At 30.5% G+C, this 24,567-nt stretch overlaps 5 protein-coding genes, 1 long non-coding RNA gene and 4 pseudogenes across 11 annotated transcripts; 7 read left to right on the forward strand and 3 right to left on the reverse strand.

Annotated features, from left to right (window-relative positions):
* Nucleotides 1-3,942: 3,942 nt before the first annotated feature.
* AT2G03932 (Defensin-like (DEFL) family protein) lies at nucleotides 3,943-4,360 on the forward strand (the record flags this gene model as incomplete). The annotated part of the gene is made up of 2 exons (NM_001036231.1): nucleotides 3,943-3,984; nucleotides 4,130-4,360. 2 exons carry the CDS (start codon nucleotides 3,943-3,945, stop codon nucleotides 4,358-4,360), a joined length of 273 nt encoding a protein of 90 aa, NP_001031308.1.
* A 777-nt stretch (nucleotides 4,361-5,137) lies between these two features.
* AT2G03931 (Defensin-like (DEFL) family protein) lies at nucleotides 5,138-5,553 on the forward strand (the record flags this gene model as incomplete). The annotated part of the gene is made up of 2 exons (NM_001036232.1): nucleotides 5,138-5,225; nucleotides 5,414-5,553. The coding sequence occupies 2 exons, from the start codon at nucleotides 5,138-5,140 to the stop codon at nucleotides 5,551-5,553; spliced, it is 228 nt and encodes a 75-aa protein (NP_001031309.1).
* A 2,687-nt stretch (nucleotides 5,554-8,240) lies between these two features.
* AT2G03933 (Cysteine-rich protein) lies at nucleotides 8,241-8,753 on the forward strand. Its single transcript, NM_001036233.2, has 2 exons — nucleotides 8,241-8,365; nucleotides 8,503-8,753. The coding sequence occupies exons 1-2, from the start codon at nucleotides 8,278-8,280 to the stop codon at nucleotides 8,640-8,642; spliced, it is 228 nt and encodes a 75-aa protein (NP_001031310.1). The 5' UTR covers nucleotides 8,241-8,277; the 3' UTR covers nucleotides 8,643-8,753.
* A 589-nt stretch (nucleotides 8,754-9,342) lies between these two features.
* On the reverse strand, nucleotides 9,343-9,721 carry AT2G04605. Its single transcript, NR_140020.1, has one exon. It is a non-coding gene; the product is annotated as an other RNA (long non-coding RNA).
* Nucleotides 9,722-10,429: 708 nt separating this feature from the next.
* AT2G03934 lies at nucleotides 10,430-10,975 on the forward strand (annotated as a pseudogene). The gene is made up of 2 exons: nucleotides 10,430-10,465; nucleotides 10,853-10,975.
* An 845-nt stretch (nucleotides 10,976-11,820) lies between these two features.
* AT2G03936 (Defensin-like (DEFL) family protein) lies at nucleotides 11,821-12,232 on the forward strand (the record flags this gene model as incomplete). The annotated part of the gene is made up of 2 exons (NM_001036234.1): nucleotides 11,821-11,912; nucleotides 12,079-12,232. The coding sequence occupies 2 exons, from the start codon at nucleotides 11,821-11,823 to the stop codon at nucleotides 12,230-12,232; spliced, it is 246 nt and encodes an 81-aa protein (NP_001031311.1).
* Nucleotides 12,233-15,058: 2,826 nt separating this feature from the next.
* AT2G03937 (Defensin-like (DEFL) family protein) lies at nucleotides 15,059-15,560 on the forward strand (the record flags this gene model as incomplete). Of its 2 annotated transcripts, none has more annotated exons than NM_001036236.2 (2): nucleotides 15,059-15,187; nucleotides 15,324-15,560. In NM_001036236.2, the coding sequence occupies 2 exons, from the start codon at nucleotides 15,142-15,144 to the stop codon at nucleotides 15,461-15,463; spliced, it is 186 nt and encodes a 61-aa protein (NP_001031313.1). The 2 variants fall into 2 exon arrangements, with proteins under 2 accessions (NP_001031313.1, NP_001031312.1); NM_001036235.1 differs by having other exon boundaries at nucleotides 15,099-15,187; nucleotides 15,373-15,463.
* A 2,898-nt stretch (nucleotides 15,561-18,458) lies between these two features.
* On the reverse strand, nucleotides 18,459-19,143 carry AT2G03935 (annotated as a pseudogene). Its single transcript has 2 exons — nucleotides 18,997-19,143; nucleotides 18,459-18,896 (listed from the first exon to the last, which is right to left on the reverse strand).
* Nucleotides 19,144-19,997: 854 nt separating this feature from the next.
* Nucleotides 19,998-23,209, forward strand: AT2G03940 (annotated as a pseudogene; the record flags this gene model as incomplete). Its single annotated transcript has 1 exon — nucleotides 19,998-23,209.
* Nucleotides 23,210-23,375: 166 nt separating this feature from the next.
* AT2G03950 lies at nucleotides 23,376-23,895 on the reverse strand (annotated as a pseudogene; the record flags this gene model as incomplete). Its single annotated transcript has 1 exon — nucleotides 23,376-23,895.
* Nucleotides 23,896-24,567: the final 672 nt, after the last annotated feature.

Consider the following 24,567-nt stretch of genomic DNA (forward strand, 5'->3'; position numbering starts at 1 on the left):
CATATATATATATTGGTTTTGAGTGACGTTGAATCAAGTATACGACAAGAAATTGAATTAATTGGTCCGGACATATCCAACAATAGTTATATATAAGTCTGAAAAAGAAATCAATAAGGGGGCTAAACTTGGGAAGTAAATGATTAGGTAGCGACTGGGACTGGGAGCATTGGGTTGTCACCATTCTTGGAAGTTGGAAATTGCAATAAATTTGAGGAGCAAAGAATACTCACGACTCACAAGAAACAAATAAAGTGAAAGTATCATTTAAAAATAAAGTAAATTAGATGTAGGCCTTTTTGCTTTTAGGTTGTGAGTTTTTAAAAATAAAAATTTGACTGTTAAATATCTCATGATCTTTATCAAAAAAATAAAAAATATTTCATGTTTGATTATAGTCATTTTTTTTTAATTTTTTTTTTAAATATTAGTAGATTATAAACTATAATTGTTGATATTTCTTATAAATATATATAATGAGCCAATGAACACTGAAATAACCACTAGCAATCAGTAAACATAATTTAATTTAAAATACAAGTTTAAAACCAGATAAATCGAAATAATTTCTATAAACTTATACCAAATAAAACATATTCACAGAAGACATCAAAATACATTATGTTGTAGAACTCTTAAGATTTGAATCCGCATCAATGCATTCTAAATCTTCTTTTTCTTCAATGCCTTTGAAATCGTTTCGGGTCAATAATCAACAATTTCTATATATATAATAGAATTTAAATTTTGTTGACTTTTGACATGTGAAAACCATAAAAAATATCATAGATAAAGCTTTTGAAATATTAAGTAAATATGATAACAATATAATATGTAAATCCATCCAACCATGTTTGTAAGAAAACAAAATTAAAATATACTTTTGAAGATTTTTCGTGCCAGCATGAAACCCAACCAAGCTAAAACCCTAAAAATCTTTTAGCCACAAATGACTTAACCTAACAAATCTATTTTTTTGAAACATATATATATATATATATTTTAAGCCCATATATGATATTTTTCAAAATTAAATCATACTAAAAACAAAAATGACTTTAGAGGCTTTTAAATTAGGGAAATTTACTAGGGAGACCCATATTTTAGGTTTAATTACTAGAATGATATACCAAAAATGTGAGTTATATGAGTAATATTTTGGTCTAAAATATCCTTTATTGTTTTGTTAGGAAAAATAATATTACAGGAATGCCATTACTATTTAATTCCAGCATGGCAAAAAAAAAAAATTATTTACGAAAATGCCACTCCAGTATTTTGGTCGAGTTTTATAAATTTGTGTATCCTTTTGCGACAGATTTATTGTATACGACGGATTTGTTGATCCACCACAGTTTTTGTTCGACAGACTTATTTGCACCACAGATTTATTTAGTTTTAGTTATGACAGATTTTTGGATTCTCGTAGATTATTTTTTTGCGACAGATTTATTTTCTGTAGACTCTACAGACTTTTAAAGAATTATTAAAATTTATAGGTACATAAACAAGTCGGTGACAGATTTGTTTAGAAAATACCAGAGTTTTTCTGTTTTGTAAACAGATTTATTATTTCATAATTAAAACTGTCGTGTTGCCACAGTTTATTCAACAAAAGAAAATGAAATTTAATGATGACAGAGTTGTTATATGTGATGAAAGATTTTATTAACTTGTTGGTAAATCTGTCGTTTTACAGCAGATTTTCCTTTAAAAAATAAATTACGAAACAATATCATAGTGATAACAGATTTGTTTTTAGTAATGACAATTTTGTTTTTTCTGATCCTAAGCATAACAGATTTAATCATGTAATATTATGGCAGATATGTTTATTACTAGAATAACCTTTTAAGTGATGGTAGACTTTTTGTTGACAGATTTGTTTTCCAAAATTTGAAACATCACGTTATTGTAGTCTTATCATTAGTCCCAAGTAAAGCCTTGATCAACTAAAATTATTTCCCGGTTTGAGAGCATGGGTAAACCGGTTTGATTACATTTGTTTACGACAGACTTATAATTTCTTACGGCAGATTTGTTTATTTTATTTCCATATTTGATTTTAATGCATTAAATTGACAATAAAGTGTATATCTTTCTAAAATCAAAATTTTCGGTTTTTTTTCTTATTCTACACATCAACTATTTCAATAAGATCTTTTGATTGCGTTTCCTTTTGTCAATTTATATTTTTAATTTATATTTTTAATATAATCTTAATTTCTATTTTTCAATTTATATTCTTAATTTATATTTTTCATATCAATAAGATCCAGTTTTTTCGGGATCTTATTCATTTATATTTTTTAATTTATTTTATTCATAATTCATTTTTTTTTTGCTAAAAATATGGTATTAAGGTTGATTAAGGTTAATTGGTCTTTTTACTTAAAATTGGAGTCATTTTAGTTAATCATTGCCAAGAGGAGTCATTTTAGTTATTTTTGTTAAAATTAGAGTCAATCTGAGCAAATTTCAGTTTAAATTATTTAAAGCCATAAAAGTGTGATTGGAGCAAAAAAACTGTGAAAACTTTAAAAACTATTGTAAAACCTTAAAAGCCTCTTCCAATCACCTCCATTGTATTACTAATTTCAAAAGTCTTATTTACAGCCTTAATTTTTCTTAAAGCCTTGATTACGTACCAATCGTATTGTAGCTTTTTTTTAAAACTTTTGTTTTTAAGGCAGTAATAGAGTAAATTCTCGAAGCCTTATTTTTTTGGATGTAGAAATTTTAATTTATTAGATAAATACAAAAAATTGAAATTATCAATATAAATATATAACAAATAACAAAGATAAGTTCTAAAAAAAACTGATAATTATTGAACCTAAAGAAAAAAAGAAAAGCAAATATTATAAATATACATCATACGTGAGCTTCCAAAACTCATTACTTTGATACCCAACAAATCTAAAATCTGTGTTTCCATAGTTCATTAAAAATCTTTGAATTAGTAATACAAGGCATTTTATTTACTATAAGAAAATCTTTTATTACAACTATTATATTTACTAATCCATCTTTTATAAATATTTAAAGTAAAAAATTTACAGCAATAATTCTACAGCAAGAAATGTTACAGCTACAGCCAACAAAGCTACAGCAAAAATTCTACAGTTACAGCCTAACCAATCACCCACTATATCTTTGAGTATATATTAAACTTAACCTTTACCAAAAAAAAATTTTTTGACTATATATTTCCTGTAACAACTTTTGTGAATATTTCCTTACCATAAAAGTAATGTTATCGACATATATATGGAAAATTAATTTATGGTAAAAATCAAAATAAACTACAATAGGTTAAAAATTGAATTTTTTTTGCAAAGAGTCCTATAAATAAAGCTTTTTGTAAAGATTTAGAGAAAATAAATTCTTTTTTTTTCTTTTTTTTGAAAAAGAGACTTTACTTTTTTTCACACCAGGGGATTAAGAGTAAGAAAAATAATGAATATCGCAAACATTTATGTGATTTTTTTCTTGTAGTGGTACTGACAAACTCGTTCTCTAACTCTGAGGTTTTGGCTTTACCTGGTATGTTGTTATCGTCTAATTAGTTTGGTCATTTTGAAAGTATTATTGAATGTTTTTATTTTTAAAAAGAAAAAAATGTGAAACCATTTTAATAAATATGCGTATATATATATATATATATATATATATATATATATATATATATATATACTAGAATTATGCCTCTGCTATGCAGGGATAAGTTAAATGTTAATTAACAATATATAGTAAAATATTTTAAGAATATCAAACATATTTATTAGTGTTAAAATACAAAAAAGGTTGTATCATTATTACGTCAAAAAAAAATAGAATAGTTGGAGAAGAAGAAACAATTTTCTTTTTCAAACAGTTTTTTTTTGTCACAATTAGGTGTTAAAGAAAATAATTTATTTGAAGAATGTAGAGATCATAGGGATGTGGGGAAGACAAATAGTTTTAAAGATTTTTTTTTTGGTCGTGAATAAATATGTACGAAAGAGAAGAAGAAGTAAACGAGTAGAATTTAAGACTTATGCCACATATCAAATAGAGAATACATCAACTATTAATAAGAATGGTTGTTGATTTAGTATAATTAGATGTTACTTTTGGTTGACATAAGTTATCATGTGTTATAGTGATCGAAACAGAAAGAATTGATATTTGCTTTATACCATGCACAAGAAGGTACGGAGATTATGAATGTTGGTTTGATTGTACTTACAATAGGTATAAAGAAGGAGGGTGTGTTGAAGATGTTGTTGTAAAACATAATAGGAACCGACCAACGTTTCGAGCTGTTGAATTATGTTTTTTTAGCATCAAATTTATGTATGATTTTTCAATGAAATAAACTAGTTTTATTATATTGTCGCTTCTATAACTTTAATTACTTGTCCTGACGTTTGTGTTTATAAATCAAACTAGTATTAAATTATTTTCGTTGTAAATGCCTAAATTAAAATTTAATGATAAGTATTATTAAGAAAATATTTTACTAACAGTTATATATCTTTTAATTAAATTTTGTCAGTAAAATATATTATATAAATATGAAATGATTTTCAAATACACATTAAATAAAATAAAAAAATTTATTGTGCAGAGCCCACAAATTTGGGGTATAGGTTATTTTCTTTCTACAGCAAAAAAAGAAAAAAAAGGATTTTGCTTTGAACTAAATAAACTAGGCATGTGAGCTGGTTAAGAACTCAGAACTACAACATGATTGGCTTAGATATAGTGCTCTAGAAAATATTTTTGCTATGAAGAGAAACTTGTAAGATTCTTTCTACTTAATAAAAATCTCTTTATTTAGTTCAAAATCATCAACAATATTACCTAAATTGTTACCAAACACAGCTTTGACTATAATATTTGATTGTATATTTTATAATGTCTATATGTGAATATTTTCTTACCACCAAAATAATATTATTAGCAAATATGACAGAGTTATTTATGGTAAAAGTAAAAATAAAATACAGTATTAGGTTGAAAATTGAGACTTTTCTCAGCAAATAATCATATAAATAAAGCTTTTTCGTAAAAGACTAAAAGATGTAGAAAAATATATAGACTTCTTCTTTTATCATTTTCTTACTCCAGAGAATTTTACAGTAAGAAAAAAATGAATATCACAAAAGCTTATGTGATTTTTTTCCTTGTAGTGATATTGACAAACTCATTGTCCAACTCTGACGCTTTGGCTTCATCGGGTATGTTGTTATATTGTCCAATTATTTTTAACCATTTTAAAAGTAATTATTGAATATTTTAGTTTTTAGAAGAAAAAATCTACCGATTTTAATGTATATGTATTGGTATATTTTACTTTTCTTTAACATTTTTTGTTTTCTCTTTCGGACAACACTTTTCTTTAACATAAGTTATATATGTGTTACAGTGATTGAGACAACAAAAAATGATGTATGCTCTACACCATGTACAATAAGGTACGGAACATTTGAATGCTTTCAGGACTGTATCCTCGACCATTTCAGAGATGGAAATTGTATTAATGGAAGATGTTGTTGCAAATACTGATTGAAATCGATCAACAATTCGAATGGTTGAGTTATATTATTCTAAAATCAGATTTATGTATGTTTTTCAACGAAATAAAACTAATTTTATTATATTATCGATTATGAGACCTTAATTACTTCGCGTTTCTGTTTATAATACAAACTACAAACCAAGAAAAATAGAGATGGTAACAACTCTGAAATAATCAACTTTGAATCATATGGTTAAGTCATCCAAATATTCATTACTGCGTAAAATACTTACCCAACGAGATAAGGACAGTGGAGATGAAAACTCCAATCACCCCAAAAGACATGAATAACATGATGGTTAAAAAAGTTGTGAAAACTTACAGAACTCTAGTTTCTATAGCCTGCAAATTAACAACAATTTGTAACATGAGAAAGACATTTGTACCATGAAAAATAGATTGGTGAAGGAAACACGCCGATTTGGTGAAGGAAAATGTCCGATGGGGTGAAGAAAAGTCATGCATTTTCTTAACATTAATCGGCCATTAGATGTACCAAACTCACCGATCGTACCCCACGTCAGTGGAGATAATGATCACGCCAAATCGAGGATTCAGAGGTCAAAAGTTTGTCATTGTTTGCTTCCGATGTCACGCCAAATAAAATAAATCGTTGCAGGGTCGCCGAGCTTATATAATACAAGGTCGGGGCAGGCAGAAATCATGCACATTAGTAGATTAGCTAGATTATAATTTTCTTATTTAACCAAACAATCTAGAAGAGTTTCGCTCTCTAGTCTGCTGTCTTACAAGTTATAACATAGGTAAGACAAAAAGTTGGTTTAAAATGTAAGGGTTTCATATTTTAACTGGGGAGGATTTTTGTTAAACGTCTATAGTTATTTGCCAAACTTTACAGTGTTTATGCTTAAGCTAAATGGAAAACTAATTTGGCATATCTAAATTACTTTGGTCTCTACTTTATTTATGATAAAACTAAAGCATTTTTGGGACTTTGTGAAACCTCGATATTTAAATGGCATTTTCCCTTTTCTAAACATATATTTGAAGTATGACACAATTTTATTTTACATATATATAATATGTCATTTATCATTTTTTTAAGTTATAATCCATTTGAGTCAAATCTCATATCTTATTTTAATTTTACTAATGGTTTTACAGTTAGTAAAACTAATTAAAAGGGTTTTATGCCAAAAAAACTCCAAGTAATTATTTTGTTCAAGTTAACCCTTAAACTCAAATAAATGCAAGTCAATACCACAAAATCAAAATTTATCCGCAATATAGCTCTCGAACGTTATAGATTTTGCAAACCGTATAAAAGTTGTCAAAACGATGTCGTTGAAATAAAGTTGAAACTTGCAAGTAATAGATTTATACAATGTATATACAAATTTATACGGTTTGCAAAATCTATACATGCGGGTGACTTTTGATTTTGTGATATTGACTTGTATTTATTTGAGTTAGAGGGTGAACTTGCAAAACATAATTACTTAGGGGGTGTATTCAAATTAGAATTTATAGTGATTTGAGTTTTCTTGAGTTTTTAAATGATTTTGATTATTTTAGGAAAGTTTATATGATTTTAGCAAAAGTCATTCAAATCTCACCTCAAAAAAATAGGATTTAGATTTCTGTATTTTTAACTAAAAAAATCCTCTCAAATCCTCCAAAATCATTAAAATTCAAATCTACAAATCGTTTTCAATAACAGTGGATTTTAAGGTGGATTTTGAAATCATTAGTTCAATAACACTGAATTTCATAAGATTTATAAGATTTGAATTAGATAAGATTAGATAAGATTTATAAATTCTACACAAATCTCTTAAAATTCCACTTTCAATACACCCTTCTTAGAGAGTTTTGTTTACACAAAACCCTGAAATTAATAATAAGTTATGAAACTAAATAACCATTTGTGTTATTTTATTGGGTTGTTGTGTATTTATGTGCGGTGTCACACACACAAAAAAAACCCGAACTCATTTCTCTTATGGGATATCAACAAAGTTATAAATTTATAATTCTGCAAGGAAATTAATTAGAGACTTTATTAGAGAAACTCATATACATTGACTACATGTATTGTATAATAAAATGGTTACAAGAAAAAAAAAGTTTGACCATATTTCAATAATCTGGTATTAAAAATATAGAATCATACCATTTATGCAAATATGGTCAAAGTTTTAACCCAAAAATTAGTATATATGCTAATGTTGACCCAAATATTAACATATAGGTAATTTTATTTCAATTTTCTAATATTAATAATTTAATATATGCTCTCAAATCTTGCATTTAATGTGATATACTTATCATATTAATTGTTAAGATTTTTTCTACTTAATGGAAATCTCTCTTTGACAAGCTGATTCTCCATTTCTTTAATATTCCTTTTGTTCAAAATCATCAATAAAATTATTTAAATTATTACCAAAATTATATTTGAATGTATATTAACATTCCATGATTTGGTACCATATTATATAGAATCATGCCATACATGCCAATCTATAACTATATGTTGATATTTTCTTACCACCAAAATAATGTTATCAACAAATACGGAAAATTCATTTATGTTAAAAAAAGAGTAATCTACTATGTTGAAAAACTAAGACTTCTCTCAACAAAGAATTATATAAATATAGCTTTCTGTAAAGGCTTAGAGAAGTAGAATTTCTTTTCTTTTTAAAATAAGACTTTTTATTTTTTGAAAAAATTAACAGCAAAAAAAAATGAATATCACAAAAAGTTATGTGGTGATTTTTTTTCTAGTGATGTTAACAAATTCATTGTCCAACTCCGACATTTTGGTTTCATCAGGTATGTTGTTACTATTCAATATCTTTGATTATTTTAAAAGTAACTATTGAATAGTTTACTTTTTAAAATCGCTTTTAATGTATATGTTTGCGTATTTATATTACTTTTCTTTAACATAAATTGTATATGTATTGTAGTGATTGAGACATCAAAATATGATGTGTGCTTTATACCATGTACAAGAAGGTATGAAGATCGGGAATGTAATGATGACTGTTTGGCCAAGGATTTCAATGATGGAGGATGTGTTGATGGACGATGTTGTTGCAAATACTGATAGAAAGCGATCATCATTCTAGTAAACTCGCGATTTGAGTTGTTGAATTATGTTTTTCTAGTATCAGATTTATGTATGTTCTTCAATAAAATAAAATTAACTATTATACTATTGCTTCTATGACTTTTTTTCTTTTTCTTCTATGACTTTACTTACTTGTCTGGAAATTTTTGTTTCTTGTTAGTATTATGCTTGCGTAATGCAAATGTGAAAAAATTAAAATTATATATTTATTTACAAAATAAACTTTATGGGATTGAATTAATTGCATATAATCTTAGCTTTTACCTCACGTTTATTTATAGATCGATTTTGTGCATTTATAGTTTGTAACCGGATGCAATATGAGGTTCAAAGTGACATCGCCCATTTAGTAAGCTTGTTTAATGATTGTAGAATGACTTTTATGTTTATGGACAAATTGTTAGACATAAAAAAAACTACCATCAGGTGATATATAAAATTGAAACACCACATACAAACTCTCTCGGGCACAAACATCGAGACGCTCCCACAAACCATGCTTTCCGACGCTGGCGAAGCCTCTGCTTGCCGGCGTCAGGAGTCTCCCTCCGTTTGTCTCTGCTGCTTTGTTTTCCTCTCTTGTTCTTTGTGTTTTTGGGCGTCTTCTCAATCTTCCTGTTCCTTCAACCGCATCTCTCTGTTCCACGGTGCTCCAATCTCTCGAGACAAAGTTAGGAAGAGCTCGACATTCCTCCTGATGTTCGCTCTGCTCTCATTATCTTCCTCAAAGTGGACAAGTGAGACCTCTTTACCTTCCAGTGGTGTACTGCTTAATAATTCCGGGTTTCGTTTTCTTGCGTTGCCCAATTATTCTAGATCTGTATCCAATCCGCCTCATCTAGAAGCCCCTCCCTATTGATCATGTTACATGACAAGAGCTCAACCACCCCATGCACATCATTTGGATCATGTTTGGCTCTGCTCCAAGCTATCGGTTAGTTTCTGGGGGCAGGTGATTAGTGAGCCGTCGGCGCCGGGTGTACCTCCGTCTTTTCCTGTGACGGCGATTGGAGAAACCCTAATGTTGCTGGAGGCTCCCTTTACTGGGCCTGACCCTCTTAAAGCCCATCTCGATTTTGTGCATAACTTAAATGGTGGCCAAACTACTCTAAACGCTCAAGACAAGCCCATATGTTTTAGTCTTTTGGCCAAGAAACCATTAATGCATCGACCCTTCCCTTTGTTAGCCAGGTTTGATCTGAACTCTTATTAGTCCTTTCTTAGCAACATTGTGTGTCGTTTTATGAGTACAACTGATCATGGACATCATTTGGAGCATAATCCAACTCAGTTGCTAGTCGGGTACAAAGTCTTTTCGCGAACCTTGCCCTTAAAATCACCTAGGCATTTTATCCTTGAGTTTAGTAGATTGAAGAAGAACGGCATTATGATCTCGCCTCTACGGAGCGAAGATTATTGTAGCTTCTTCAATCCGCTCTTTACCTATACTTTGAATCGAATCGAGCTCCCACTTCAAGATTGCTATTTGAGATTGTCGAAGACGCACGTCTTTACCACATTTTGTGCAGAACTCATATTTGGCCTTATGGGTCTTTGGCGCAAAAGTTGTCTTACCTTGGAGAGATTTTCAGATTTGCCATCCTCTTTTTTGGAGAGAACTGTTTCAAATTTTTTAGTTTTCTCCAAGTGGTTCTCACCGGGAATCATTGAAACTGAAGAACATTTATCAAAGTCACGAATTCTTTTGATAGTGACTATTTTTAAGTTCCCCAAATTGTTCGCGGAAGTGTTGTTGACACACGATGGTCTCGCTTGTGATATGTTGCGTTGTAGTCTCTGTCTCCGAGTTCTTATGGATCTATCCCCTATGTTTAATGCTTTCCCAACCTTCCTAGCTACTTTGGATGTAATCTTGTGCTTAATTTGCTTTATGTATCCAATCTTTATGGTTGATGATTTGTACTATGTATCCTTCTTTATTTGATGGATGAGAAGTGGTTTGACAAAAAAAAAGAAAAAAAACTATCATCAAAAGGTTGTAGTTCAAAAAATGTTTCCCAATTAATAGTATAGATGTTGGTATCGTCTACTTAGTTTGGTCATTTCAAAGTAATTATTGAATGTTTTAATTTTTAAAAAAGAAAAAAATGTGAAACCATTTTTAATGAATATACGTATATATATATATGTTACTTTTGGTTGACATAAGTTATCATGTTTTACAGTGATCGAAACATAAAACTGATATATGCTTAATACCATGTACAAGAAGGCGCGGACATTATGAATGTTGGTTTGATTGTACTCACAAGAGGTATAAAGATGGAAGGTGTTGTATTAAAAAATAATAGAAACCGACCAAACGATTCGAGCTGTTGAATTATTATTTTTTAGCATCAGATTTATGTATGCTTTTTCAGTGAAAAAACTAATTTTATTATATTGTCGCTTCTATAACTTTAATTACTTGTCCTGACGTTTGTGTTTATAAATCAAAATAGTATTAAATTATTTTTGTTGTAAATGCCTAAATTAAAATTTAATGTTAAATGTTATTAAGAAAATATTTTACTAACGGTTATATACCTTGTAATTGAATTTTGTCACTAAAATAAATTATATAATATGAAATGATTTTCAAATATATATTAAATAAGATAAAATATTATATTGTGTACAGCCTACAAATTTGGGGTGTAGGTTATTTTCTGTCTACAGCAAAAAAAAAAAAAGGATTTTTGCTGTGAACTAAATAAACAAGGCCTGTGAGCTGGTTAAGAACTCATAACTACAACATGATTGGATTAGTTATAGGGCTCTAGAAATTATTTTTGCTATGTAGAGAAACTTGTAAGATTCTTTCTACTTAATAAAAATCTCTTTATTTTTAGTTCAAAATCATTAACAACATTACCTAAATTGTTACCAGACACATCTTTGACCGTAATATTTGATTGTATATTTTTATAATGTCTATATGTGAATATTTTCTTACCACCAAAATATTATTATTAGCAAATATGACAGACTTATTTATGGTAAAACTAAAAATAAACTATTAGCTTGAAAATTGAAACTTTTTTCAGCAAAGAATCCTATAAATAAAGCTTTTCGTAAGAGATAGAGAAAAAATATAGACTTCTTCTTCTCTTTTTTTTCTTACACCAAAGAATTTTACAGTAAGAAAAAACAAATGAATATCACAAAAGCTTATGTGATTTTTTTCCTTGTAGTGATATTGACAAACTCACTGTCCAACTCCGACGTTTTGGCTTCATCGGATATGTTATTATATTGTCCAATTATTTTTAATTATTTTTAAAGTAATTATTGAATATTTTACTTTTTAGAAGAAAAAAATGTACCGATTTTAATGTATATGTGTTTGTATATTTTACTTTTCTTTAACATTTTTTTTGTTCTTTTGGAGAACACTTTTGTTTAACATAAGTTATATATGTGTTACAGTGATTGAGACAACAAAAAATGATGTATGCTCTACACCATGTACAATAAGGTACGGAACATTTGAATGCTTTCATGACTGTATCCTTGAGCATTACAGAGATGGAAATTGTATTAACGGAAGATGTTGTTGCAAATAATGATTGAAATCGATCAAAAATTCGAACGATTGAATTATATTATTCTAAAATCAGATTTATGTATGTTTTTCAATGAAATAAAACTAATTTTATTATATTATCGATTCTGTGACCTTAATTACTTCGCGTTTCTGTTTATAATACAAACTATAAACCAACAAAAATAGATATGGTAACAACTCTTAAATAATCAACTTTGAATCATGTGGGCAAGTCATCCAAAGATTCATTATTGTGTAAAATACTTACCCAACGATATAAGGACAGTGGAGATGAAAACTCCAATCACCCCAAAAGACATGAATAACATGATGGTTAAAAAAGTTGTGAAAACTTACAGAACTCTAGTTTCTATAGCCTGCAAATTAACAACAATTTGTAACATGAGAAAGACATTTGTACCATGAAAAATAGATTGGTGAAGGAAACACGCCGATTTGGTGAAGGAAAATGTCCGATGGGGTGAAGAAAAGTCATGCATTTTCTTAACATTAATCGGCCATTAGATGTACCAAACTCACCGATCGTACCCCACGTCAGTGGAGATAATGATCACGCCAAATCGAGGATTCAGAGGTCAAAAGTTTGTCATTGTTTGCTTCCGATGTCAGTGAAATCTCACCAGATTTTGCAATCGTCCTGATGAGAGAAAGAGCGAAAGAGATGATGAAACAACCATTAGAGAAAAACACGCGACAGAAGTTTTTCCTTTGCATCTAGTATGCTTGGTTCTAAGGAAAAAAATAATCGTTGTAGGGTCGCCGAGCTTATATAATACAAGGTCGGGGCAGGCAGAAATCATGCCCATTAATAGATTAGGTAGATTATAATTTTCTTATTTAACTAAACAATATAGAAGAGTTTCGCTCTCTCGGCTGCTGTCTTACAAGTTATAACATAGGTAAGACAAGAAGTTGGTTTAAAATATAAGGGTTTCATATTTTAATTGGGGAGGATTTTTGTTAAACGTCTGTAGTTATTTGCCAAACTTTACAGTGTTTATGCTTAAGCTAAATGGAAAACTAATATAGCATATTTAAATTATTTTGGTCTCTACTTTATTTATGATAAAACTAAAGTATTTTTGGGACTTTGTGAAACCTCGATATTTAAATGGTATTTTCCCTTTTCTAAAAATATATCTGAAGTATGACACAATTTTATTTCACATATATATAATATGTCATTTATCATTTTTTAAGTTATAATCAATTAATACGTATATAATCAATTTGAGTCAAATCTCATATCATATTTTAATTTTACTAATGGTATTACAGTTAATAAAATTAATTAAAAGGGTTTTATACAAAAAAACCTCCAAGTAATTATTTTGTTCAAGTTAACCCTTATACTCAAATAAATACAAGTCAATACCACAAAATCAAAATTTATCCGCAATATAACTCTCAAACGTTATAGATTTCGCAAACCGTATAAAAGTTGACAAAACGATGTCGTTTTAAACTTTTTTCTATAAATGAAAAAAGAAAATAAAGTTGAAACTTGATAGTAATAGATTTATACAACGTATATACAAATTTATACGGTTTCAAAATCTATACATGCGGGTGACTTTTGATTTTGTGATATTGACTTGTATTTATTTGAGTTAGAGGGTTAACTTGCAAAACATAATTATTTAGGGGGTGTATTCAAATTAGAATTTATAGTGATTTGAGTTTTCTTGAGTTTTTAAATGATTTTGATGATTTTAGGAAAGTTTATATGATTTTAGTAAAAGTCATTCAAATCTCACCTCAAAACAATGGGATTTGGATTTCTGTATTTTTAACTAAGAAAATCCTCTCAAATCTAAAATCATTAAAATTCAAATTTACAAATCGTTTTCAATAACAGTGGATTTTAAGGTGGATTTTGAAATCATTAGTTCAATAACACTGAATTTCATGAGACTTTTTAAAATATATATTTGAGTAACATAAGATTTATAAATTCTACACAAATCTCTTAAAATTCCACTTTCAATACACCCCCCTTAGAGAGTTTTGTTTACATAAAACCCTGAAATTAATAATAAGTTATGAAACTAAATAACCATTTGTGTTATTTATTGGGTTGTTGTGTATTTATGTGCGGTGTCACACACACGAAAAAAAACAGAGCTCATTTCTCTTATGGGATATCAACAAAGTTATAAACTTATAATTCTGCAAGGAAATTAATTAGAGACTTTATTTGAGAAACGCATATATACTAATTACATGTATTGTATAATAAAATGGTTACATGAAAAAAACGTTTGACCATATTTCAATAATCTGGCATTAAAAATATAGAATCATACCATTTATGCAAATATGGTCTTTTGACCAAAATTATTATATATGCTAATGTTGACCCAAATATTAACATATAGGTAATTCCATTTCAATTTTCTAATAGTAATAATTTAATATATGCTCTCAAATCTTGCATTTAATGTGATATACTTATCATATTAATTGTTAAGATTTTTTTTACTTAATAGAAATCTCTCTTGGACAAGCGGATTCTCCATTTCTTTAATATTCCTTTTGTTCAAAATCATCAATAAAATTATTTAAATTATTACCAAAATTATATTTGAATGTATATTAACATTCCATGATTTGGTACCATCTTATATAGAATCTATAACTATATGTTGATATTTTCTTACCACCAAAATAATGTTATCAGCAAATACGGAAAATTCATTTATGTTAAAAAAATAAGTAGTCAACTATGTTGAAAAACTAAGACTTCTCTCAACAAAGAATTATATAAATATAGCTTTCTGTAAAGGCTTAGAGAAATAGAAATTATTTTCTTTTCAAAATAAGACTTTTTTATTTTTTATAAAAAAATTAACAGCAAGAAGAAAATGAATATCACAAAACGTTATGTAGTGATTTTTTTTTCTAGTGATGTTAACAAAGTCATTGTCCAACTCCGACGTTTTGGTTTCATCAGGTATGTTGTTACTGTTCAAATTTTTTGGTCATTTTAAAAGTAACTATTTAATAGTTTACTTTTTAAAACCGTTTTAATATATATGTTTGCGTATATATATTACTTTTCTTTAACATAGGTTGTATATGTATTGTAGTGATTGAGACATCAAAAAATGATGTGTGCTTTATACCATGTACAAGAAGGTACGGAGATTGGGAATGTTATGATGACTGTTTGGGCAAGAATTTCAATGATGGAGGATGTGTTGATGGACGATGTTGTTGCAAAAAATGATAGAAAGCGATCATCATTCTAGTAAACTCGCGATTTGAGTCGTTGAATTATGTTTTTCTAGTATCAGATTTATGTATGTTCTTCAATAAAATAAAATTAACTATTATACTATGGCTTCTATGACTTTCTTTTTCTTTTACTTCTATGACTTTACTTACTTGTCTAGACATTTTTGTTTCTTGTTAAACTAGTATGAAGCTTGCGTAATGCAAATGTGAAAAAATAAACTTATATATATATTTACAAAATTAAAACTTAATCAAAAATTTGTTATATATATTAGTATCAAAATAGCTAAACCAATCCAACTCAACTCATTACCCAATAAAATCTTATTTTCGAGACTTATAACCAATATTTGATCCAAATATAATATTTAAACCGATTTTATAAATCCAAAATTCACAACTCTTCTAAAAATCTTTGAATCACTTTCTATGAAGAACATAAACCCTACAAGAATCTAATATTTAATCTTTGAACCCTTTTCTCATGTATTGTCATTGGAATAATTAAATTTTAAGAATAAATACAATTTTTTTTTTTTATTAATTGTCATTGACAATTAGAGTTGTTTGGATTCGTAATTATAAGTTAATATACAAAAACAGTATAACAATTAATGAAAATTGTATTTTGTTTTTCAGAAACATGTAATTAGTTCTTTTTATCAACTTCAAAATATCCTTCGTTTAATATACAAGATTATTATAATTAAAAAAAAATTATAATTCTGCCGGATTATAGTGATGGAAAGAACAAGAGAAAAAAAAATTAGATTAACAAGAGGATGACGTGGCAACGATATCATCAAGGATGTGGCATTCATTTCACCAGCGTTATCAAGGACATGACATTCATGTCAGCAGTCATGTATGATTTTACAATGTTGGGTAAGATCATGTATGCAATTTGAATTATCTAATACATTAGGTATATATTAGCACCAAAAAACTGTAAAGTATAAATTGAACACTTATACTTTGGTTGGATATGAAAAAACTGATTTTTCGGTGAAAGATGACAATTGACAAGCTTCATGCGAAAATTAGATGATTAAAAAGACCATGATCTAACTATCATCTAGTTTTTGAACAAAATTGACTGACTTGTCATCACTTGTGTGCCATGAAACTTTAGGCCCTGAGGAGCTGAACACCATTGACTATCAAGATTTCAGAATTAGCACATCACTTAGAGATAGTGTAGACGAGAAATGTATTTTGGCATCTCATAGTTCAAAACTGAAAGTTTCTTGGTGCGACGAGGAGGGCTAACTAATTTGCATTATCTAATATATATACTTCTTTATTTTTACGTATTTAATATTTCAATCTATCAAAGAATGTACTTTGTGCATTGAGGGGTAGCGAAGGCTCATGGTTCTCTTTTCTGCAAAATGTCTACCATAGCTGATTGAAGGAATCTCGACACAAAGCCGAAGAATGAAACTTGATATCTAGTGTTTTTTGTTGTTTTAAAACCTCTTTTCTCTTAGGTTTTGTTGCTTTGCATTCATATTTTGGCATATAGTGTTGCATTTGCATTTGCATTTGGTTTTCTTAGGTGCATGAGTGCAGTTTAGAGTTTTGGAAGCAAATGAAGCAAAAAAAGGAACTAAGAGAATGCAAAGTGACCAAAGAGGAGAAGTGCAGGACAACAAACCAAGTGGTCGATAGCCTGGTCGATTGGTCAAGGACCAGAGCTACAGAGGAAATTTGAATCTATCAAAGTGGTTGATTATGTGGTCGATTGGTCAAGGACTAGAGCCACGGAGGAAATTTGAATCTACCAAAGTGGTCGATTGCGTGGTCGATTGGTCAAGGATTAATGCTACGAACGATATTCGAATCTATCAAGTGATCTATTGCTTGGTCGATTGCTTTCTTAAAGCAGCTCAAAACCCGGTTTGTTCCGGGTTGATCCGGTTTATTTCTTCATTACTATATAAATACTCTTAACCTAGTTTTAGAGAAATGAGTTTTTTGTTTGAGAGATAAAAACTTCTCTTAAGGTTCTTTATCTTAAGCTTTTTGTATGAATCTTGGGTACTTTTTAAAAAAATTTCTCATCTATTTTCTAATGATTATGGCTTTACAAAGATCAAACCAATTCCTTTGTATGATCATGATCATGAGTGAGTAGTCTTTTAGAGTTCTTTGGTTATGGTAGATTATGATGTTTTAGATGTTGAGTTATGGAGTTTAGGGCTAGATTACTTAAGATCCTCATTTATTGGTTGCTATTAAGGCTAGATCAACCTTGATCATGTTGATTTAGACACTAGGAATTTTAAGCCCGTAAGGTGGTCGATGAATTTCCCGAACCAAAATCTTTAAGTGCTTTTCATACCTTACCTTTGGAAATTGTTGATTAGAGTGATTAGTGGCTAGATAAAATTGTTATTTATGCTTATTGATTGTTTGATTAATAAATGGATTAATGTCATGGAAATGTGTTAGTCTTGCTTAGTGTTCTATGGTCTAAGGATCATTGCTTGTTAGAAGTTTTTTGATGCTTCATAATTCATCTCTTTATCATTTCTAATCGATTGCCTTAACCAGAGACTTCGTCTTTAGTTATCACTTAGTAATTTGTTAATCTCCCACATTGTTTACTTTTGAAACTTGTTAGTCTTTTGTTTCTTGCTTTCTTTTACCTTGTTTTGCATTGTTTACTTGATAGTGCATTGTTACTAAGACTTAGAATACTCAAAATCATTTTGTTAGCTTAGATTAAACAATTGTGTGTATTCTTGCTGAGTTGATTAATTATAAATTCTGGTTCGATAAACAATTGAATAAAATGCTACATCAAAACTATTTAGTGCAAAGACATTATTAACTAATTCGTCAACATTTTTATACTAGACTTTACTTTATTCAATAAATTAAATTCCTATATTCAAATTAAGACTAAAATCTGTGAAACACTTATTACAACTTAGGTTAAAGAGATACCAATGTTAAATCAAAAACAAAAATATGGAAATAACCTAAATGACAAAACAAATGATGAAACTACAATAAAAAAAAAACGAACTCAATGCTTGAGAAGAGACTCCTGAATGCATACTATACCCGGGCCCTCCAAAGAAAATGTAAGTACCCCCATCATCACTAACCATGTCTTTGATATCGTATAATTTAGGGTTGGTTGCCTTTAATTTTACGTCTTGAGCGGGCTGGAATATGTTGTTATCTACGATCTCCAAGTTGCGCAAGTAGCTAACTTTGCCGAAGCTTTCATTGGGGAAGTGACCGGAGCCCATCTGGGTTGTCGTATGTCGGCCGGAACTTTGTGAGTTCACGATCTCACCACCCCATTGCACCTCGTCTCCATAAGCTAAATTTGTGAAAATCTCGGCTGGCCAGTATCCAACCAATGAATTGTTGGATCCCACACTCAACCACCAGTTTCTGTGCTTTTGATCCTACATAATTTGTTTATTAAAAATGATATGTAACTATTTATTTGAAAGTGTAAATTTTGTTACATAAATAGAAAATTCTTTTGATAATAAACAAACTAACCTTCCATATGGATACAGTGATCTCAAATTGGTTGCCTCCGAATGCTGAGATGGGAGTAATGGTGCCTCCAAAAACAATGTTGTCACTGGTTTGTATAAAACCAGGACACTGGAGATTGTAGCATCCAGAAACATTGTATCCGTCACTCTGGATAAAATTTCATATTAATTTTATTAGTTAACTTATCAAAACCATATTGTAAATAATTTTAAATTAAGTATGTGAAAAAAAAAAAAAAACTAGATAATATGGTGTAGTAGCGGAAACTATATAATGACTTGAAGAAAAGAACTTGCTGAGTACTCTTATGTCAACTCGGGTTTACCGAACGATTGTAGGATTGAGCAAGATAAACAATTTGAGAGTACTCTTCTCAATGCTAAGCAAGACAAAACTTTTTGGGTAATTAAGGTTACCTTTTCGGTTATTTATAGATTTTCTTCAAAAACAAAAGTGATTACAACAATAATTCGACCCCAAATCTGAAGCTTCATTATCGCCACAAAACAGAGAAAGGTGCTTGACTTTGAAGACATTAGACATACACAAATCATCAAATTAATGAACACGATACATATTAGGATTGATATCTCGAGAACTTCCACTAACCCAATCTTGCGAGACTTGAGCTTGTTCTATTCACACAATGTCAATCAATCTTTGGTGATCACTACCAATACAAGATCCCTTGAATCTAAAAACACTTCTCATCGTTTCTTATTTGCAGCGGCTTTGTATTTGACAATCAAGTCCTCGAGGTTAGCTTGAGATTAGAATGCACCGCTTGTAAGTCATCCAAGAAGTCTGTAGCGTCGCCATGATGACGAGTTATATCCGGCCGAGTCGTAAGGTCCAAAGGGCCACACAAACAATGTCGTAGACAACATGAAATGAGTTAACCCTACAATATAATCAAAGGACCCTCAAAAAAGGGTAGACATGGCAGAGGGCAATTCTGAAGGCGATCTAGGGTTTCAGTATCATGTGTCTCAATCAAGTAGATGCGGCGGATCGGCCGCCGTTTTCCCCGATCATGTTGCAGACGTTGGCAGAAAACATTCAGACTAACTCTGAAGCTTCACCTGAAGTGTTGCAAAAACTATTGTATGTATCAATTGTTCAAAATCGTCCAACTCTTTCGAAACATGATTTCAGTGTAACCATGGAGGATGGTAATCCGACAGTCCAAGTTCCATATGAAATATTTGAAGATTCAAATCCTCTATGGGAAGATCTACTTATTGGAAAATTCCAACAAACCGCTCCACATGTTGCAAAGGTCCACGTCATTATGAACAAGATCTTGCTTCTCGGAGATAAAATAGTGAAGATAGATGCTTATTTAGTTGATGCCAAAACAATCAAATTTAGAATCAGAGACGGTTCAGTAGGAGCTAGGATTCTTCATCAGGGTATGTGGAACATAGCTGATATGCCTATGATTGTTTCTAAATGATCTCAAGTGATAGAGGAAGCTCCGCCAGAGATTAAATCGATGCCTATGTGGGTATCACTTCAAAATGTTCTGCACACCATGTATACCTGGAAGGGGTTAAGTTTTCTCGCAAGCCCAGTGGAGAACCAAAGGAGTTGCATCAAGATACATAGCTTTGTAAAAATTGAAGAAGCTAAAGTATTTATAGAGGTTGATCTATCGAAGGAACTGCCAAAACAATATCGCTTCAAGTCTGCAAATGGTATTGATGCAATGATTGTTTACAAATATCCTTTGCTTCCGCCAAGATGTGCTACATGTTCCAAATGGGGTCATCCAAAGAAGTTTGTCTCGTAAAAACAACTCCAATACAGATTCTAAAGAAAGTTGTTGATGAAAAGCATGAGGTAAATGACAAGGAAAAAGGAACATCGGAATCTTGAAGTGTAGAAAACGGTGAAACTAATCCATAGAATGTTGATTAGAGTGAGAAGGAACCCACTGCTTTGCCACTTGTTCAGGTACAACAAGAAGTTTATGAAGAGGTTATTGTTGAGGTAGCTATTAATGATGGTATAAATCCAACTGAAACTTGGACAGAGGTCTCGCCAACAAAATTAGGATGCTCAAGAATTAGTTCACCTCAAGGAAAACAGGGATCTCTCGACTCTCCATCTCGCTTATCAATATTGGCTACTAAAGAGGAAAATCAAGAAACTGAAAACCAAAGAAGGAGAAATTACGTCAAAAGAGAAAAGAGAGGAAAATTTGGACACTTTGCAACTTGTAGATAGGCAGGGAAGGGAACACACCCTTCTTTTCCAAGAGTTTCAAAGTCAATGCATAAGGTGATACCAGACTATAACGCTCAACACACCAAGGCCATTCCTAGTGTTTCGAGTAAAAGGGGTCGCAACCGAAAACATTAAATGTCGAGTTTCTTTTGGAATGTTCGCGGTCTGTACAAATCTGCTAAGCATTCCATCATTCGCATATTGGTAAATAGAAGCTCACTATAGTTTGGTTGTCTTTTAGAGACGAGGGTTAAGGAAGGTCGGGCATCTGGTATTATGTCATCAATTTTTAATGATTGGTCATCTATGACAAATTATGAATCACACTGGTTAGATCACATTTTGGGTAGTTTGAAGAGAAAGTGCGAGGTTGACTCATGTATTCAAGAGCAGTCAAATGATCACTTGTTCTGTTTTGTTGGACGGTCGAGAAGATAGATTTTTCCGCACCTTCGTTTATGCATCATATTTTGTGGAGGAAAGAAAAATACTTTGGGAGGATATATGTTGTCACCATGATTCACCATTGTTTAGAAATAAACCATGGATGATTTGCAGAGATTTCAATGAGATCCTTGATGGGGATTAGAGATTTCGAGGATGTTATACGATATTGTTCCATAACTGATCTTAGATATCATGGTCCCTTATTTACATGGTGTAACAAGAGGGAGGAGGGTCTTATTTGCAAAACATTAGACCGCATTCTGGTGAATGAAGAAAGGTGTGATGTTTTTGCACATTCTTATAGTGTATTTGAGTCGGGGGGCTGCTCAGATCACGCTAGGGGTCGGATAAACCTGGAGGCTATGGCTCGAAGTGGTTGCAAACCCTTTAAATTCTTAAATGTGCTAACAAAGATTCCCAAGTTTCAATCTGTAGTAGAGGACCAGCGGACAAACACACCGCCCCTGTTTTCTTCTACTTTGCACTACATCGTTTTTCGAAGAAGTTAAAGGCATTGAAGCCGAGCTTGCGATCTCTAAGTAAAGAGAAACTGCGGGATCTTCCAAATAGGACTCGTGAAACCTATGATAATCGCATCCATCGGCACAAACGATCCAAAAAGAATCTATGGCTCACACGAATTGGCAGTATCTCGCTGATTTGGAAGAAGGCTATCTCAAGCAGAAATCTAAGCTTCACTGGATGAATGTATGTGACCAGAACAACTCATTTGTCCACAAAGCTGCAAATATCCAAAAAATGCAAAACTCTATTTGAGAACTCAAAGGACCAAATGGTGTAGTTTTTGCAGACGAGTGAAGGAATAAAAGAAAAGGCTGAGAGATTCTTTAAGTTATTTCTCAATACTCCACCAAATGATTTTGAAGGTATGACAGTGGAAGCTTTGAGAAATCTCATGCTATTTTGCTGCCTAGAAACGGACCAAGCAATACTTACACAGACAGTTACAGGGGAAGAAATACAAAAAGTTTTGTTTGCAATGCCAAACAACAAAGCTCCAGGGCCTGAAGTTTACACAAGGGAATTTTTCAAAGCTACTTTGTCTATTGTTGGTAATGATTTTGTACATGCAGTTCATTCATTCTTTACCACTGGTTTTCTCCCAAAAGGATTAAGTACGATAATCTTAGCATTAATACCAAAGAAAGAAGCAGCAGTTGAGATGAAAGACTATCTTCCGATCTCGTGTTGCAATGTGGTTTACAAGGTAATTTCAAAGATCCTTGCAAATAGACTAAAGTGTTTACTGCCGAGATTCATTTTTCAAAACCAATCAACTTTTTGTTAAGGAATGATTGCTGATGGAGAATGTACTGTTGGTAACGGAAATCGTCTAAGACTATCATAAAGAATCGTCTAAGACATATCTAAGGCTTTTAATTCAGTGCAATGGGATTTCTTGCTGAACACTGTTGAGGCACTAAATTTTCCGAGTCAATTTATTCATTGGATCAAATTATATATCACCACAGCCACTTTCTCTATACAAGTGAATGGTGAGTTGAGTGAGAGGGTGATAAGAGAGAATTCTTCGTGGATTTTTTTATATATATAGTATAAGGCCAAATGAAATAAATTTGGGTTTAAATGAAGGGTTATAGGCCAAATGCAAAAAGTTCAAAATAAAAAATACTTCATTTTTTTAGGTAGGCAAGATCCAAATATCCAACCGGATATCTTTATTAGGATTCGGATCCGCCCACCTAAATATCGGTTTTTCGGAGCGGATCCCATATATATATATATATATATATATATATATGATATATAAATTATATTATACATTTTAAACGAATGTATAGTATTATTACTTTGAATTGATTAACTTTGAAATTTCAAATTAATATAATTAAAGTATTATTTTTGTGGTTTAAACCAAATGAAAAAATAAAATTGATAGCTAAATTTTTATAAAGCATATTTACCGTCCAATAGATGAAAAATCTTGTCTTATTGTCCTGATACAAATTCGGGTAAACCTAAAATGAAAATTTCAAAGTATAAATGTATTAGTCCATTATATATATTTCCAACAAAATAAATAACACCATAAATTGTGCAAACCTGCAAACCAACTTCAATGCTGTTAAGATCCTTAGTCTCGTAGTTGCCCGACGTAATCCAAATCTGCGACAAGCTGAACTCGTCTCCTGTTTCTACGGTTGGGTCCCAAATGCTTATTGTAGCCTTTGCTCCGTACATTTTCGGCAAGGATTTCGTAGTTACGATCGCATACTGTTTATCAATTATTATTAATACAGACAATACATATGTATTTTGAACGGAAAACCAATGCATCAGTTAATTCAATTCATCAGGCCGACGGAAGAAAAAGGAAAAAACGGGTATAGTATATTCCAGGCCCACTCTATTGGTTGGTAGAAGTGGCCAAGGCCTAGAAATATTTGTAAGAAAGGTCCATAAATCTTTTCTTTTTTAAAAAAGGCCCTATAACATGTGAGTCTTATTTTAGAAGGCCCCTCTCTAATAGTTCCACCAAAAAAATCGTATTTATTCATACATAACAATTTCGATAACAGTAAAAAAACAGCAGTGTACATATGAAATCGATTCATTGATTAATATATAAATATATAATAGTAATGAACTATGAGTTTTAACTAATGAGTTTACTGTTTTCTTTTAAACAATTGTAGTACCAAATGTTTTTTAATCGATAGAATTTTATCGTAAAATTAACATATAAACTGAGCCGCGGTATACCGCCGGTTAAATATTTTTTATTTATTTTTGACTTTTATAAAATGAAAATTTATTGTGTATTATGTTTATTGTTATGTGTTGATTAATAATTTACGATAAAATTATGCACGGCTTTTAGTGAGTCATAAGTTTAAGATATTAATAAGTCTA

This window comes from Arabidopsis thaliana, chromosome 2, assembly GCF_000001735.4.
Source record: "Arabidopsis thaliana chromosome 2, partial sequence".
Taxonomy (NCBI): domain Eukaryota; kingdom Viridiplantae; phylum Streptophyta; class Magnoliopsida; order Brassicales; family Brassicaceae; genus Arabidopsis; species Arabidopsis thaliana.